The sequence below is a fragment of the Melospiza melodia genome, chromosome 9, assembly GCF_035770615.1.
Source record: "Melospiza melodia melodia isolate bMelMel2 chromosome 9, bMelMel2.pri, whole genome shotgun sequence".
NCBI lineage: Eukaryota > Metazoa > Chordata > Aves > Passeriformes > Passerellidae > Melospiza > Melospiza melodia.
Window position 1 is genome coordinate 15,864,839 of NC_086202.1, and position 17,436 is coordinate 15,882,274.

Consider the following 17,436-nt stretch of genomic DNA (forward strand, 5'->3'; position numbering starts at 1 on the left):
AACAAACACATTCTGCGCTTCTGCATTGCAGAAGTTTAATTTAAGAACACATAGTGAACAGGTTTTGTAATCTTTCAGTTCTTATTAGCAGAAAGATCAAAAGAAGAACATTAGTAAACCAGTCTAAATACTCAGATTTTTTCCTTTTCAATTTATGTTTCTGATGTGTTTGTCATTTGCTTTTTTATTTCTCTAGAATGAAGGACTCCAGCAAAAAGAACAACATTTTTGCTCAGTTCAGGAAGAATGACCGTGACAAGCAGAAGCTAATAGAGACTGTAGTAAAACAACTTAGGAGTTTAGTGAATGGTATGTCCCAGCACACATAGGCCTCTTAAGTCGACAGTATCTCATCACACCAAGAGGTGTTTCTTATCCACTATTTCTACTAAGCAAATGGTGATACCAGTTAGGACTTTTGTTTGACTGAGAAAAGGAAAAATGCAGTAAATAGATTGTACATGTAGTCTTCAACAAACAATTCTTTGTACGTATTTTTAATGGGTCGAATACTATTTTGTATATTGTAAACAAATGGTGAAAAATGAGGTTGTACAATAAAAACCAGCACAGTCGTATTGTACATGGAACTGCTCAACTGTAAATATGTTATTTAAATATCTGCAGATATGGTGTCCAAAATTTTGCTCCGAGTAGGAATTATTTGAGAAATGATCCCTTAGTTGCCGTTTTCTAGTTGAATCCTAATTTAAAGTTTTTAAGCTTGAGATACTTGTGTTTCAGATGCCGCTTACTGTTTTCCTGCATTAAATGTATATTAGCCCTAAAGTGATTGGACATAATTTTGTATACCAGGTTTTGTAGTCTGGAGGTATGAAAAGGTCTTCTGATTTTTAGTACCTTTGAAAACTACCGGAGAACTAGACTTGATATCCATTTAGCATTAGGACTTACAGGCTTTGTTCTCCAAAAGGGTTTAATCTTGAGGTTGTGAATGTAAATAACCATTTGATTTCTTTATAATGTGACATGTTTTTTCGTTTTGGTTTTGTTCCTCAGGGTTACTATTTCTAACTGTACTTTTGTAAGATCTCGGGTTCTTTATCCCAGGTTGCAGTAAGGAATAGGTTTGCCGCTGTTGTTTTCGTGCCGCATCTGTTTGTTAGTTTGCGCTTTCTCCTGCCAGCCCCATCCCAGCGATTGGCATTTTGTCCCACTACCGGTCTCTTTGCACTGTCCCCTCCTGGCTATTTTAGACACTTAAGAGAATGTCTAACAAATACAAACCAAATGGAACGTGTAAAAATAATGTACATTTCGCTGTATTTTTAAGTTATTGACGGTCTAAATACAGTAATATAAACCTCACCCGTATTCCTGTTTAATTTCACACACGGGAGCACAACTCGGAGCCGGTTTCGCGGGACCTGTGCGGGTCCCGACTCACTGGTGATTTTCCCCCGGGGAAGGCGGCCGGGGATCCGCGCGGCCCTGACGGCGGGGTGCGGGCCGGGAGCGCTGCAGGGCCGCCCCGACTGCCGCTGCAGGCCGGGGAGCCGGGGTCGGTGGGGCTGCGGAGCAGGGCTGGGGCGCTCCCTGGTCGGGGGAGCCCGGGACGGGACTCGCTACCTGGGCAGGCCGGCCCGAGGGGGCGCCGGGAGCTGCCGGCGGGGCGGAGAGGGTGCCCCGCACCAGGAGCGGCCGTCCCGCCTCCGGCTCGGGGCGCCCCGAGGGGCCGGGCGGGGGCGGGAGGGGCGCCGGCCCCCAGCCCCGGGGGCTGCCCCGAGCCCCTCGGCCGCTGTCCCCGGCCCTCCCGCGCCAATCACCGCACTTGGCCGCGCTGCTTAAATATGCAGCGGATACGTCATCTCCGAAGGTGGATCGGGCGTAAGTGGCCAATATCTATATAAATGTGGCCGAGGGGCGAACCGGCAGCAGGAGGCGAGCGGGGCCGGGCGGGCAGCAGCCGGCAGGGCCCGTCGCGCAGCGCCCGTAGCCGAGTCGCGGGGCGCCGGCCCCCCGTGCCTGACAGCCGCACCCGGCCCGTCCCCGCCGCCGGAGCAGGATGCCGGCCGGGCCCTCCTGGCCCGAGGCGGCGGCGCTGGTGCTGCTGGCCCTGGCTCTGCTGATCACCCTGTGCCGGCACCTGTGGGCGCTGCGCTGGAGCCTCAGCCGGGACCGCGCCAGCGCCTTGCCCTTGCCCAAGGGCTCCATGGGCTGGCCTTTCTTCGGGGAGACTCTGCACTGGCTGCTCCAGGTGAGGCGCCGGGGGACGGGGCGGGGTGGAAGGGGCTGGCGGGAGCCGCGGGCTGACCCGCAGCTCGTCCCCAGGGCTCCCGCTTCCACAGCTCTCGGCGGGAGCGGTACGGAAATGTCTTCAAGACCCACCTCCTGGGCCGGCCTGTGGTGCGGGTGACAGGCGCTGAGAACATCCGCAAGATCCTGCTGGGTGAGCACACGTTGGTCAGCGCACAGTGGCCCCAAAGCACCCATATAATCCTGGGCTCCCACACTCTGCTCAGCTCCACGGGTGACCTGCACCGCCAGCGCCGCAAGGTGAGCCTCACAGCCACCCTGACAGGGCACCCAGCCCAGGCAGCGCCCACGCCTGGCCTCGGTGGCATGTGTGCCCCCACTGCTTTAACTACCTGCCTCTCTTCCCCCTTCTCCTCCTAGATCCTGGCCAGAGTGTTCAGCCGTGCCGCCCTGGAGAGCTACCTGCCGCGGATCCAGAAGGTTGTGAGCTGGGAGCTGCGGGGCTGGTGCATGGAGCCAGGCTCTATTGCAGTTTATTCCTCCGCTAAAACCTTAACTTTCCGCATTGCAGCTCGGATTCTGCTGGGGCTCCGCCTGGAGGAAAAGCAGTTCAAGGATCTGGCCAAAACTTTTGAGCAGCTGGTGGAGAACCTCTTCTCCCTGCCCCTGAACATACCCTTCAGTGGGCTGCGCAAGGTACTGCCGCCTGCACTGCTCCCTCTGCCCGGGGCAGCGCCTGGGCCCTGGCGGCACAGACCCCCTGTCTTTAGGTCCACCAAGGGACATTTCTGATGGGCCAGGACATCTGCAACACCCCATTCTAGGTCTGAGGGCTTGGTGTCTTACCTACCCCAGCCATATCCCCTTCTCTCTGCACTTCTCACCTGCTTTTGGCTGGCTTCCAACACCTCTGGGCACTGGCTCCCGCTCATTATTCAGCATAGGGCTCCTCTTCTCCCTCATCCCACATATTGCCTCTGGTGGGTCCATCATGTCTGACCCTATCCGATCTGAACTCATGTCAGCCCACGGCAGAGGCATCTGTGGGCATAAGCACAAAGAAAGGTGGGCACAGCACACCTCAGCTTAGCACCTCCTCTGAAAGTCAGGCAGGCGGAGAACTTAAGGCCCGCTTATGGTCCTCAGTCCCTTGTAGTCCAGCAGCCCAGAGGCAGCCCAGGGAGAGGGACAGTCTCCTCCACCTCTTTCAACCTACAGTTTCTTCCCTGCTGCTCTGTCCCTCTTTGCCTGTCTTTGCTCTGTCCCTCTTTGCCTGCCTCTCCACACTCCTGCTCTAGGTATAGGTCCTGTGTACCATTCTTCCTCTCACATTCCTCCCTCCTCTAGCTTTGGGTTTTCCATTCTTACCACAGCTGAAGTCTCCTGTCTGCTTTAGACAGGTCTTCCCTCATCTCTTATTTCCACTGTGAGCTCTGTCCTTTTGGATCACCTTACCCAAACAATCTCAGTTCTCCCCCATCCTCCCTGCTACTCTTCATCAAAGCTCTTGTTTTTCCTGTCCAGTTTCCCTTTGCAGGTTGTCACCAGTAGGAGCTTTCATCCCCCTGCCCTCTCTCAGGTCAGCCAAAGCCTGTCTTGCCCCAGACCAACATCTTCAACTGCCTTTAGGTCCCCTTGTCGTTCACCTTGCTCCCTGCCCTGTTTACTTTGTCCAATCCTTCCCACCTCAAATCTAAGCTTTTGTATCTTCTTCCCAATATCTGGCCATGGCCTTTTTTAACTTCAAATTTCTAGTCCTTGTGGCTTTTGCAGGAAACGTTTTTATAGAGAGTTATACAGTGTGACTCCATCATCCCACATTGCAAAGGCATTGCTGATCACTTGACTTGCTGAGATCTTACAGGAATGTTTTGCTGCACTGGAGTGCAACATAACTGAGCTGACTGTGATTAATGTGTCTATCCACTATTCCCATGTAAAACCATTTGTACCTTGCTGTCTGGACTCAGTTTTCTTGTTACCTTTTCTTTTCCCTTGGAATAAGCTTCCTTTGGACCTGACACAACTGTAGATTTGCCCAGTGCAGATGCCTCTGAACTTTGTAGCATGGGTTTACTGTTGTCTTTTCCTCCCAGAGAGTTTCTTGGGACTTGTTGCATTTGATTCACAACAGCAAGGCAACAGAAGGTGCAGCATTTCCCCCCAGACTGCTGCCTCTTGCAAAGCTCTGGGGCTGGGCAGCAGATTAAACAGTTCTTGCTGTTACAGGTCCTGGGATTAAGGATTGCTACACTTGGGTTCCCCTGGTCTCTCTAGAGAGGGGGACAGTTCCTAAGGTTCTCCTGAACTGTGTGTGCCTCTCACAGGGAATCAAAGCACGGGACATACTACATAAGTTTATGGAGAAGGCTATACAGGAAAAACTGCAGAGAAACAACCCAGAAGACCACAGCGATGCTCTGGATTTCATAATGAACAGTGCCAAGGAGCATGGCAAAGAATTCACCATGCAGGAGCTAAAGGTAAGGAGAGCCTCTGCCTTGCAGTGCCACTCCTGACTCAGTGGCTGTTTGAGAGATGTGGGCTGAGGGCCAGGAGGAGGCTTGTGGGGAGCTGGGGACCACCCCTAGCTGCTGAGGACACCAGCTCCTGCACTCAGCACACTCTTATGCCCTTGTAGTCTTATGTCTCTGCCATAGAAGGGACCTTTTAAAAGGGAATGAATGCCCTTCTACCTTTCCTCTTCAGGGCCACCAGCCTTAGCCTGATGTAGGGTGCTGGTAGGGTTATGTGGCTGTGTTAAGGCTCTGCATGTCTGTGCACTCAGTAACCTCCAGGACACTCTCTTGGAAGTATTCAGAGCTACTAGTGTGCTTCTCAAACACAGTCCAGCACCCAGCCTAGGGCACGGTGTAGATCACATCACTGGACTCCTCAGGGCTGTGAGCCCAGAAATTTCTGAGGTGATTAACCAGAATAGGTCTAGGGATGCAGCGATGGATTCCAGGTCATTCCCTATCACCTCCTCATTCATCCGATCATGTAGCTTGTGGATTGCTGTGAAGAATGTGATGTATGGCTGTGACATAGGGATGAGCCCAGTAGTCCTTAATGAGCCAAAACCACCAGGTGAATGTTTTGCCAAAGATCTTGGGAAAAAAAATTGTCTTTAGTACTGCATCATTCATAGTTCCAGATCACATGGTATCAGTGAATGATAGATGGCATTGCATTTATATAAGAAGTTTTGAAGCAGTTTTGCATGGGTACAGCAGCTGGATATGATTTTAAAGTATTTGAGTATAGTTTAAAGGTAGTTTTACTATTTGTTTAAGTATTTCAGGATAACTATCCAAAGACTAATGTTTTATAAATATTTTGTAAAAATGCAATCGCTAAATCTAAAATATTTGAAAAACTTTGAGCAACTATTAGATATAATTAGAACCAGTATATATTACTAAATAAATTTTATTACAATTAATTATTACATTATTTAATCTAACAATGTTTTATTATAATGTGATTTTAAAAAATAATTGACAGATTCAAAATGTGATTAAGATTAATTAATCTCTGTTAGTATTCACATTAATATTATGCAAGAATAATTTCACAATCTCTCATCATATCCCTGACTCTGACCACAAATGGAATAAGAAGATATTAAATGTAACATAGATTGAGTGACATGGCAGCAACCTTGGGCCAGCTGATTCAAATTATAACATATTCATTTGTTTTAATGTACCTTCATGGTTAGAAAATTTCTGTATTTAACAAAATTAATTTCAGACTGAACTGCCTATGCTTGCAATTATGGCAATATTCTCCACCCTAATAAAACAGTAGTAGAGGTCTCATTTAATGAAACAGCGTAATTGGATAAAAAGTCCAAAGCTGTCTCAGAGTTGTGGATATATCTGTCTTTGACAAACACTTCAGACACTGGCACAAACTAGTCACTAATCTACTTTTTGTTCAAATGATCTGGAAAGAGAGTTTTCCCATAAATTTTGTTAAATACACTGTGATTTGTACTGTTGCTATGAACTCACCAGGGCCCTTGAAATGTAAAGGTCATTAAAAAGATGTTGCTTTGCCAACAATACTGTTTTAAAATATTTTAAACCTTGCGAAGATTTAAAAAACCCATCCTGTATAATAATGCTGTCACTGGCTGGGTGTAATGCTGCCCATTCTGCCTCGCAGGACAGGCACAGTACTGATGAAGCAGCTTGGGAATATCCTGCCTTCCAGTCACTGGTTCTGCTGGCCTTGCAGAGGCAGGGAGGGAAAGCTGTGACAGCAGCTGTGACACACGTTCTGCAGCAGCACTGTCAGAGGTTGATGCAAAGAGCATAAGGGCTGTTATTTCAAACCTAAGAGCTTGCCCTAAATTCCTTGCATGCTATTGAAATGTCTTGGGGTTTAATTGCATGTGGTGGAACTGAGAGGTTTCTTTTCATCTGTGTCTGTTACTTGTGAATGTAAAAATTCCTGCTAATGCCCGCAGGAGGTGTGATAGGGGCTGACAGGGATCTGTTGTTCCAGGGGTTTTATTTCAGCTGAAAGATGCTCTTGAGAGCTGCACTTTGGCAAAGCATCTAGACCAGCCAATATATGGCACTAGGGATGGTAGCAGAGTCATCTTTGTTACATTATCCTTAACTTTATCAGATTTGAATCCAAGTACCTTCAGCCTTCAAGTATTCTTCTCTGTGTTTGTGGCTTCACCTCTTTAGAACTGATTGTGTCAGAACAATTTGAAGTCCAGACACAGTCATGTGGAAGGGAACTGCTCTGTGTCCCTGTGGGATTTTGCCCCTGGGCTGGAGCCATTAGTGCTCTGTAATACCAGTCAGGTCCCAGGCCTTCCAGGGGGACAGTTCCTGGTACTCCTCCCTTAGGCTTCTCCTTGGCTTTTGTCTCTGGCCTCAGCACTCCCAGCCCTGTGCTGTGGAGCCACTGGCACCTTCAGATGGTGCTGTAGGTTTGAGCATTATGTTTGCTGTCAGAGATGTGTCATGCCATGGGCAACCCTTAACTTTTGGGAAACCATTTGCAAAAGTTGGTCAGAGGGTGCTGCAAACAGCCCCCAGCAGCCTGGCATGTGCTGTTCCATACAGACCCTGCAGACAGCCCCACAAAGGCTGGGGGGCTGCGAGGGGACTCCTGACCTTGGACAAGGCACACATTGCAGATTTGGCTGTGCTGTGGTCCATGTATCTGAGCTGAGTAACTTCCTAACTTGTTATGGATACCTCTGCTGTGGAGCTTTTGGGAACTGTGCTGTGCTTCAGGCTGTACAGCTTGAAAAGCAAGCAAGTCCTTTGCCTGGTGTGTGCTCCCTGCTGGCTACAGCACTTCCCAGGCTGACCTGCTCTAGTAGAGGCCTTCATGCTTTTGACTCTTGCCTTGAGTCCCCTCCCAGGTAAGATCAGTCACAACTGGAGATGGATCAAATACAACCCATTTAGCTGCCAGCACATCTAAAATTTGTGCATAAACCACTGCCCATATCCACTGCCTGGACAGAAAAGTAAAAGTTGGGTGCAGAGGGGAATTGGCAGATGATGATAAAAAGCGTAATACTTGAAATGTACTTCACTCAATGTGCTATAGTACATGGTAAAGTTCTGCCTTAAAATTGGTAAATCTTTTGAGGAAAGCTCAGAAGAACTGGATTGGAGGTAATATGTACTCATTCCAGCTGTGGTTCTGCAGCAGTGCCTTGGCAAGTGGATGTCCAGTTCATACAGAAATGCTTTGGTCCCTGCCAACCCAGGATGGGTGTGGGTTTGGGGAGAGCAGAGTGGGGGCCAGGACCCCCTGCACAGGGGCGAAACCTGCAAAAGGTGAGAACAGTCTGAGACACAATCTCTTTGAAATGTTATTCAAACTTGTAATTTTCACTCCTCTCCCAGGAATCAGCAATTGAGCTCATATTTGCTGCTTTTTTCACCACGGCTAGTGCTAGCACCTCTCTGATCCTCCTGCTATTGAAGCACCCCTCGGTGATTGAAAAAATAAGGCAGGAGCTGATGTCCCATGAGTGGTACCAGCAGAGTGAGTGCTGCCCTGCAGGACCCTGCCTGGACACCCTGAGCATCCAGAGCAGGGACAGAGAGAAACCACTTTCCCGCCCCATGGCCAACGACATTCACAAGGAGCAGAGCCAGCCCCCAGCCCCAGTGGAGGAAGATTCTCTCCAGCCCAGTGCCGTGCTGGAGCCCACTGTGCCCCGGAGCAGCCCCTGCCCCGGCCCCCAGCTCGCGGCACCGCCGGGGCAAAGCTCTCACTGCCCCGCAGACATCAGCCTGGAGAAGCTGAGCCGCCTGCGTTACCTGGACTGTGTGATTAAGGAGGTGCTGCGAGTGCTGCCCCCAGTCTCCGGAGGCTACAGGACGGCACTGCAGACTTTTGAGCTCGATGTAAGTGTCCCGCACTCCAGCAGGCTGCTAAAGAGCTGCTGCCTGCCTTGTGAGCAAGCACCCTGTGTCCCGCGCAGTGGTGGCGCTTGGCAGTGTAGCTCAAGGGGAAATGTCACCCAGCAGCCTCTGTGAATCCCAGTTGGGCTGGGGAGAAAAGGAACTGTAGAGCAGGTGGGCAGTGCAGTGGGGCTGTCTGCAGGCACCCTCTGCTCACCCTCCAGTAGCACAGGTATGTAACAGCCCTCTCCTCTCTCTTCTCTGCCTCCCCCAGGGCTACCAGATCCCCAAGGGCTGGAGCGTCATGTACAGCATCCGTGACACCCATGAGACAGCAGCTGTGTACCAGAGCGCCCCCGGCAGCTTTGACCCCGAGCGCTTCGGCGCCGGCCGGCCGGAGGCTGCGGGCCGCTTCCACTACATCCCCTTCGGCGGAGGGGCCCGCAGCTGCATCGGGAAGGAGCTGGCCCAGGCCATCCTCAAGCTGCTGGCCATCGAGCTGGTCAGCACGGCCCGCTGGGAGCTGGCCAGCCCTGGCTACCCCCGCATGCAGACCGTGCCCATCGTGCACCCTGTCAATGATGGGCTGCAGCTCTACTTCCACCCCCTGCAGCCCAGCCGAGGCCACGAGGCCTGAGCCGGTGAGGGGTGCACTGCTCCCCTCAGCCCTGGGGCCGATGCCCCTCCACAGCTGCCAGGAGCAGGTCCCTGCTGCCCCAGGCTGGGAATGCTGCTGGGTTACTGCTCAACAAAACCTTAAAGGTCTTTCTATTTTCCTCTCCTGGTGTACAGGCTGGTAGGGTGTGCAGGGTGCTGCTGCAGGGTGTCCTGCAGAGCACTCCTGAGCACTGGGGCAAAACCTGCTGAGGATGCTGGCAGGGTGCCTGTGCCATGGGGGCTCAGTCAGCCCCTGCCCCATACAGGCCTCCAGCTACCAGGGATGGAGAGCAAAACTCCCAGACCCACAGCTAAGACTCCCAGGGTTATCTCCTGTAGGTGTGTTATAGGAGAGGCAGGAGAAACATCCTGCACACTGTAGCTTTTTAGATGAAAAAAGAGGGAGGTGGAGGGCTCTGCAGGAAAACACAAGCCAGAGTTGCCCAATACCCAGCATCAACTCTAGCTAGAATAATAGGGTGTAAAGTGGTTTTTATTGTAAATATTTAATCTCATTCATGCACTTCCCATTAGAGCTGGCACAAGGAGGATATGTCTCATTTACCCACTAGCAGCAGCTGTGTATGTTGTGCTTTTGCACATCATAGCTGCTGCTTGGGGTCTGCCATGAAACCATCTCTGAGGTCCCGCCAGGATATCCTCCCCAGCCACAGCCTGCCATGGGATTGGACTGACGCGGGGGGAGGGGGCTTTGGGGAACAAATGTTTAGAAAACTGACATTTCTGAATGTGTCTGATTTGTGGTACAAAGTCCCTTGTTCCTGATGATGCTGTTCACATTGCAGAGGGGACATTTGCAAGGTGCCACAGGGCCCTGTGGTAGCTGGCTGACTGGCCAGACTGACTGTCACCTCTGTCAGCCCAGCTCTGCCAGGAAAAGTGTCAGTTCCATGCATCTATCCAGGGGGTGATACCCAAGGCTAAACGTGGGTGCTGAGGGCACCCTTGTAGATGGCTTTTGAGTACCCCTACAGGGTATTTCTCTCCCATGTAAAATAAAATGAACTGAGTCCTGTTGTTTGTGTACTGAGAACAGAGCTGGGCACAGGTCCTTGATCCACAACAACACGTGTATAAATTTCTTTCAGCTTCACTTCTACTCCCCACTGTCATACATTCTGTGTGAATGCAGTGGGAAAATAATCCTCCTTGTCCCTCCAGAGCACCCCATGCCTGATGATGTCCGTGTGCTCTGTGTGAAGAACCAGCTTGACCTGTGAGGGCCAAAACATGGCACAAAGACAGTGTCCCTTTGGAAAGGCTCTGGGGAGCTCTCCAGGCTCCTGAAACTCTATCATCAGTCTGCTTGGGTGCTAGAGATGGCCTTGCCCTGGCCAATCCCCCTTGCCTGGCCGTGCTGGGGCACTGCAGCGACCACCGCGCTACCTCAGACAGAAACCTGGCTCCCAAACCTGACAGGTCAAATCTGGAAGAGGTTGAACTGCAGGGCTGAGTTAAGTGCTATTGGCAAGTCGACCGTCTAGTGAACCAGAGCCTCTGGCCCTCCTGACCTTGTCCTGAAAGGTGAATCTTTTTGCCTATCAGAGGTGAAATCAGTAGATGGTGGCTGCAAGTGGCAATGACTAACGTTAATTAGCAGGAGCTACTGGCTGGCTGAGACCGCAGGCGACTCAGGGTCTCACTGCGGGCAGGACTTGGGCAGGGCTGGGCCTGCAGCGTCCGGCACCCCGGGCAGGAAGGTCAGGGCTCCTCCAGCAGCGCACTTAAAAATTACCCTGAGCGCCAGCAAGCCCGCTGAAAAATGTAACATGAATCTAGTTTAAAAAAAAAAAAAAAAAAAAAAAAAAAAAAAAAAAAAAAGAAACAAAAAGAAACTGATAAACTGATTTTGTTTGCAGATAAACACGAGCATTTAACAAATGAAGTGTAATAATTGTTACTTGTAATCAAAGTTTGTTCATATTAGGCTGTTAATTTCTTGATCCCCTTCCAAGATGTTTTTAATTATCCCTTTCACTCTTTTCCATTTGATTCTTTTCAAGACGATGGCTGGGGAATACACAGCTGGGAAGATAATAAAGCCTTCCTGTGGCAATTATCGGTGCTCAGGCCACCGTATCTCGTTATTTTGATAGACAGTGAACTTGGCGCGGTTGCCGGCCGGGTTCACGCAGATGTCACGGTCCGTGTTGTAGGTCACAAGCAGGTCAGCGCCCGGCAAGGGGAGAGCGCCGGGTCAGGGCGCGGCCGCCGCTCCCGGCCAGCGCCGGCCGGGCCCGCGGCGAACCCCGAGGGGCTACCGGGCAGTCAGCACCCTCCGGGGGGCTCCCTCCTGGGCAAGGGGCTGCGGAGGCGGGCAGTCCCGCTCCAACAAGGCATGGTAAGAGGAGGGCGGGTCTCGTGTGATGCGTTGATTGTTAGAAAAATAATAATTAAAAGCGACATCTCCCTCTCCCCTACACAGACACACATACAAAACTTCCAGCGTTTATTGAGCTTGTCTGGAACAGAAAGCAAAAGTAACAGGGAGGGAAAAGATAAAAACGGTAAAGAAAAAAAAGTATATTGGCCGCAGCCGTGGTCGGCGGAGAGCTCCGCGCTCCGCAGCCGCCGTCCGCGCCGGGCGCCCCTTCCCCAGCGGCTCCTGCGCCGGCAGCCGCAGCCCCAGCCAGCGCTGCCCTCCCGCTGCCCCGCTCCCGCTGCCCCGCTCCTCCCGCCCGGAGCCGCCGCTCCCGTCCGGAGAGCAGCGCCGGTGCCCGCCCCCCCCTCCGCGCCGCGCTGCAGGCGGGGTGCCCGGCCGTGCCGAGCGCCTCTTCCCGGCCGCCGCAGCCCCGACGGGATGCCGGAGAGCCTCAGGCGAGGGTGGGCACTGGATCCCGGGGAGAGGAGCTGGGAACGGCGAGTTTGGTGTTTCCTTTCCGCGCTCACCTCCTTTTCCCTCGGTGACCCGCGCTTGAACCTGCATCGGGAGTCTGAGACGGACTGCTGCCGGCTGCTCCTTCCTCCACGGCCGGCAGAAATACAAGCCATGCCTTTCGAGGTGAACCAGGGGACAGCGGAGGCTCCTCCGCCGATGCCCCGGCGGCTCTGCTCAGGGGGTCTCCGGGTTGCCCCAGCACGGGGCACCGTCCGCTCCGGCCGCGCCCACGGTCCCGGCCCGCTGTCTCCCGGGTCCGGCCGCTACATCGCCGTTCCCAGCCGACAGCGGTGGCGGGCGGACGAAGGAGCTCCGCAGAGCGCATCGGCGCCGGGCGGCAGCGCCGCGGGGTAGGTGACCGGACAGCCGGGCCGCCGGGTGCCGGCGCGGGAATTTCTGGGTGCAGCCGCTGGTCTCGAACGAGCATCGGCGATAAATCCGAGACGAGGAGGCGGTGGTGGCCGACCACCGGCTGTCAGCTGTCGGCGGCGTCCCGCAGCCCACTCACCGAGCGCGGTGCAGGGTCAGCGAGCCCGGCCCCCGACAGCACCTTTCCTTCCCCGGCAGCGGTCTGCGGCGGGTAGGATGCGCTACGCAAAGCAAATAGTTAAAGATTTTGAGGGGAGGAGCCAGGCCGCAATCCGCAATTAAAGATGAACTTTGGGTGAACTAATTTATCGGACCAAGGTAGGGGTGGGCAGCAACCTGGGAAGGGTATAAAAGGCGGCCCGCGGCGAGCCCAGCCCGCGCACTCGGAGCTCCCGGGGGGCTGCGCGGGAGTCGCTCCCCAGTCATGGGCTTCTCCGCCCTGGTCGCCAGCGCCCTGTGCACCTTTCTGCTGCCCCTGCTACTCTTTCTGGCTGCCGTCAAGCTCTGGGACCTGTACTGCGTGAGCAGTCGCGACCCCAGCTGCCCGCTCCCGCTGCCCCCCGGCACCATGGGGCTCCCCTTCTTCGGGGAGACGCTGCAGCTGGTGCTGCAGGTAAGGCCGGGCGATGGCGCGGGGAGCGGAGAGGCGCCCCTCTGGAGCCAGAGCTCCTCGGGCTGCAGGGGAGGGAGAGGAGCGGCAACTTTGACAGGCTCCCGTGCCCAGGTGGGAAAGAGCTGCTCTCCCTGCCTCTTCCTCTCATGCTTTCTAAAATTTATTTTATCGTTTCCCCCCTCTCATCTCCTGTCTAGAGGCGGAAATTCCTGCAGATGAAACGCAGGAAATACGGCTTCATCTACAAGACTCACCTCTTTGGGCGGCCCACGGTACGGGTGATGGGCGCCGAGAACGTGCGGCACATCCTGCTGGGCGAGCACCGGCTCGTCTCCGTGCAGTGGCCCGCCTCGGTGCGGACCATCCTGGGCTCGGGCTGCCTCTCCAACCTCCACAACGGGCAGCACAAGCACCGCAAAAAGGTACGGGCCGACGGCGGGCGGGGAGCGGGCGTGGCGCCTCGGGGCAGCGGCTGAGCCTCTGTCCCGTTGCTCCTCGTCCCCTCGGGCAGGTGATCATGCGGGCCTTCTCCCGGGACGCCCTGCAGCACTACGTGCCCGTCATCCAGGAGGAGGTGAGCGCCTGCCTGGCGCGGTGGCTGGGCGCCGCCGGGCCCTGCCTGCTCGTGTACCCCGAGGTGAAACGCCTCATGTTTCGCATTGCCATGAGAATCCTGCTGGGCTTCCAGCCCCGCCAGGCCAGCCCCGACGGCGAGCAGCAGCTGGTCGAGGCCTTCGAGGAGATGATCCGCAACCTCTTCTCCCTGCCCATTGACGTGCCCTTCAGTGGGCTCTACCGGGTAAGGCTCACGGCCGGCCAGCAGGAAAGGCGGCCCGGGCACCGGAATCGGGGGCGCAGGGATGGCAGTACTGTCTGAGGCCCAACCTGCTCTCCCTCCTGCTCGGTCAGGGCTTGCGGGCACGCAACATCATCCATGCCAAGATCGAGGAGAACATCCGTGCCAAGATGGCCCGCAAGGAGCCTGAGGGGGGCTACAAGGACGCGCTGCAGCTGCTGATGGAACACACACAGGGTAACGGCGAGCAGCTCAACATGCAGGTAAGGTTCCCCTGGATTAATCTCTTTCCCTCAGGCCCCCTAAGAATGTCACACTTACCTTGTGGGGACAAAAGGGAGAGCAGGAGATGCTCTCTTTCTCCATGAAATAAACCTGCTAGTGTTGAGCACTAGGATGCAGAGGCTGCAGTCAGGCTGTTGGATGGGGAGACATGTCTACAGGGAGCATGAGCACCACCAACCACCTCCATCCAGACCCCTGGGTGTCTGTTCCAGTTTGGGAATGATGTACAGCATTGCAGTGGTTGAGTGGGCCTGGTACTGTGTTCAAGGCCTGGTTTAAGCCTCTTCTATCCTTTGTGTAAGGAGCTGAAGGAGTCTGCCACAGAGCTGCTGTTCGGGGGCCATGAAACCACTGCTAGTGCTGCCACGTCACTGATCGCCTTCCTCGGGCTCCACCATGAAGTCCTGCAGAAAGTGAGGAAAGAGCTGCAGGTCAAGGTTTGTGTCTTCCCCAGAGGCATTTCACAGGAGGGGGCAGTGGGAGGAAGGTACCTCCAGGACAGATATCCAGACAGGGCTCCCTTTGATCCAGGTGGTGCTCTGTTTTAGGGGTGGCAGAAAAATACTGCTTGTAGCTGAGGGGCAGCTGCTTTGCAGTGCCAGGAGCCCTGACTGTGTGGTTCATGAATGTCATGGCAGCATTTTCCTTTCTAGGGGTTACTGTGCAGTTCCAACCAAGAGAAGCAGCTGGACATGGAGGTCTTGGAGCAGCTGAAGTACACAGGCTGTGTCATCAAAGAGACCCTCAGGCTGAGCCCGCCTGTTCCCGGAGGATTTCGGATTGCACTCAAGACCCTTGAGCTAAATGTAAGCAAGGTTTGGGCAGGACTCCTCAGAGCAGCTGCAAAGTATTTTGTGTTCATGTAGCCTGTCTACCTCAGAGTGACCTGCAGGAAGCCAGGAGGGGAGGTGGGGTGCACTGATGTGTCCTATTCTGTCACTTCACATTATTTAACACAGCAAGGTGCTCCACATCTCCTTTCTGTTCTTTTTTTTATAGGGTTACCAAATCCCTAAAGGTTGGAATGTTATTTACAGTATCTGTGATACACATGATGTGGCAGACCTCTTTACCAACAAGGAAGAATTTAACCCAGATCGCTTCATGTCTCCATCTCCAGAGGATTCCTCTAGGTTCAGTTTCATTCCTTTTGGTGGGGGCTTGAGGAGCTGCGTGGGCAAAGAGTTTGCAAAAGTCCTTCTAAAAATATTTACAGTGGAGTTGGCTCGGAGCTGTGACTGGCAGCTGCTGAATGGACCTCCTACAATGAAAACAGGCCCCATAGTGTACCCTGTGGACAATCTGCCTACCAAATTCATCGGTTTCAGTGGCCAAATCTGAGAGCTCAACCCTCCAAATGGATTCCTATATAGCATTTAATATGTACATAGTAACTTTTTATAGTAACAAAGGCCTTTAAATATTTAAAACTTTTAAATGTACAATAGTTATTTATGTCTTCTAAGTATTTCAAGAGGCTATGATATTTTTTCCCCCAAGCACTACAATTATGGGTCTCTGATTCATAATTAGATAATGTTATTTCTATAGAAATAAATTTTCCCCTATTTAAAACTATCACTGAGAGCTGGCCAGCTAAGCATTTGAAGACATTTCAGGATGGTGTATGTATAAGAAATATCCAAAAAGCATTCAAAACAATGGTAACTAGCTACTCATCCAAATTACCTGAAATGGTTATTGTTTGAGAATGTTTTCAGTATTATTTGTGTCTAGATTGTATGTTTAATGTGTGAATTTTAAGTTTGACAATAAAGTTTATTTTTGATGATCCTCTGTATGAAGATCTGTGTGTATGCTAGAGAGTAACTTAATGGATGTGGCTCTAGGGTTTGGATGTAAAGCCAGATCTGCTTCTGTGAAAGAGGTATTTGCTATTTTTGTATTCCCAACTCCTCCCTCCTTCACATGTAGTTGTTTATTGTGAGTAGTTAATTGTTATAAATTTTAGCTGTAAATGCAAGAACAGTACAAAACTGCATGCTCACTGAAAACTGCATGGAGTGATAGCAAGTGCTACAGGTCTCCTTATCAAGCATATCATGTTGAGCCACAGTAAATCAGAAAGAAAAGGAAAGCAGAATAATGTCACATAAGTTTTTCTCTGGAGCTAGTTGAGGAAAAAAATCCACAAATGTCCTCTCCTCCCATATTAGTGCTGACCTGTGTAAACACACCACTGAATCTTGTTCTGTGTTGAGCTTGCTGGCTATGAATCTTTACTTACGAAGGTTCTCTTATCATCTGGTAGAGCAAATAAAATCTGCTTATTTCTCCTTGAAATGCAACAGCTCTGACTAGGTGAGAGATAGAGCATGCATTTGGTTGAAGAACTTCTTTCCTGGAATTCAGCAAAGTGAAAACTAAAAGGCAGGCACTAATGTGAATTGATTAACAGAGAATCAGCTGTTGAGATGCAATTCCCCGGGGGTGTGTAAGCAGGGCAGATAAAATGCCCTAGGCATGACCCCTATTTTGGCTTAACCAAAAGGGGTTTTGTGGCCACCCCAGCTTACTACACCTATTAGTCTTCCCTCAAAAGTCAAACAACATAGGATGGCTCTATAAACATCTACAAAGTAAACCAATGTAATTCAGTGTCATGAGCACTTGTAGCACCATATAGAATAGTTAATTTTTTTGTTTACTTCTGGAAAACAGTCACTTTTTTATTATGTTCTCCCAAGATCAAAATTAAGGACAAAGCTAAGTTGCCCAAAATAGCTGCAGGTACCAGTTGCCCAAAATAGCACCTATGAGGTTTGGAATTTTTTAAAGGGGCATTTCTGTAATGCATTTGATATGTTTCCAGCTAGCATTTTAAACACGGGGGCGTCTAACACATGGCTTTAGACACAGCCTACATGTAACTATCAATAATTTTTTGTACTCAATTTTTTGTAGCCCCAGAAAGCATTCTTTTTAAATTGCACCTGAGTCATCCTGACAGTGTTTAAAATCTTAAATATTTTCTCCTGTGCAAACTTCTTGTACCATTATGTTTCTCAGGGACTTGATGAATAACCTTAGTTTAAACCCCTTTATTGCCAATATAGCAATGGAAAATTGCAAACCTTGATCCTGATTTGGAGGTGATTTGGAGTCTGGAAAACAGCAGGACCCTTGTCCTGGTATTCTTTACTAACATTTTCTTCTGTAACATCAAAATGTTCTCCAAATCCAAATA

At 51.7% G+C, this 17,436-nt stretch overlaps 3 protein-coding genes across 6 annotated transcripts in view; all 3 read left to right on the forward strand.

Annotated features, from left to right (window-relative positions):
* EXOC6 (exocyst complex component 6) overlaps nucleotides 1-1,329 on the forward strand; it is a 93,454-nt gene extending 92,125 nt beyond the window's left edge. For all 4 annotated transcript variants that reach the window (XM_063163492.1, XM_063163488.1, XM_063163489.1 and 1 more), the window contains one exon: nucleotides 197-1,329. In XM_063163492.1, the coding sequence (XP_063019562.1) occupies nucleotides 197-329 (133 nt within the window). In that variant the 3' untranslated portion in view covers nucleotides 330-1,329. The remainder of the gene's footprint in view (nucleotides 1-196) is intronic.
* A 697-nt stretch (nucleotides 1,330-2,026) lies between these two features.
* On the forward strand, nucleotides 2,027-11,005 carry LOC134421965 (cytochrome P450 26C1). Its single transcript, XM_063163496.1, has 6 exons — nucleotides 2,027-2,218; nucleotides 2,293-2,517; nucleotides 2,638-2,913; nucleotides 4,545-4,700; nucleotides 8,106-8,612; nucleotides 8,884-11,005. Exons 1-6 carry the CDS (start codon nucleotides 2,027-2,029, stop codon nucleotides 9,244-9,246), a joined length of 1,719 nt encoding a protein of 572 aa, XP_063019566.1. The 3' UTR covers nucleotides 9,247-11,005.
* A 1,919-nt stretch (nucleotides 11,006-12,924) lies between these two features.
* On the forward strand, nucleotides 12,925-16,020 carry LOC134421655 (cytochrome P450 26A1). Its single transcript, XM_063162841.1, has 7 exons — nucleotides 12,925-13,147; nucleotides 13,345-13,569; nucleotides 13,659-13,946; nucleotides 14,057-14,206; nucleotides 14,531-14,665; nucleotides 14,882-15,034; nucleotides 15,228-16,020. Exons 1-7 carry the CDS (start codon nucleotides 12,959-12,961, stop codon nucleotides 15,567-15,569), a joined length of 1,482 nt encoding a protein of 493 aa, XP_063018911.1. The 5' UTR covers nucleotides 12,925-12,958; the 3' UTR covers nucleotides 15,570-16,020.
* Nucleotides 16,021-17,436: the final 1,416 nt, after the last annotated feature.

Coding starts and splice junctions, on each gene's coding strand:
- LOC134421655 (XM_063162841.1), top strand. CDS start 12,959: ATGGGCTTCTCCGCCCTGGTCGCCAGCGCCCTGTGCACCTTTCTGCTG. Junction 13,148..13,344: donor CGCTGCAGCTGGTGCTGCAG/GTAAGGCCGGGC, acceptor TCTCCTGTCTAG/AGGCGGAAATTCCTGCAGAT. Junction 14,207..14,530: donor GCGAGCAGCTCAACATGCAG/GTAAGGTTCCCC, acceptor CCTTTGTGTAAG/GAGCTGAAGGAGTCTGCCAC.
- LOC134421965 (XM_063163496.1), top strand. CDS start 2,027: ATGCCGGCCGGGCCCTCCTGGCCCGAGGCGGCGGCGCTGGTGCTGCTG. Junction 2,914..4,544: donor CCTTCAGTGGGCTGCGCAAG/GTACTGCCGCCT, acceptor TGCCTCTCACAG/GGAATCAAAGCACGGGACAT. Junction 8,613..8,883: donor TGCAGACTTTTGAGCTCGAT/GTAAGTGTCCCG, acceptor TGCCTCCCCCAG/GGCTACCAGATCCCCAAGGG.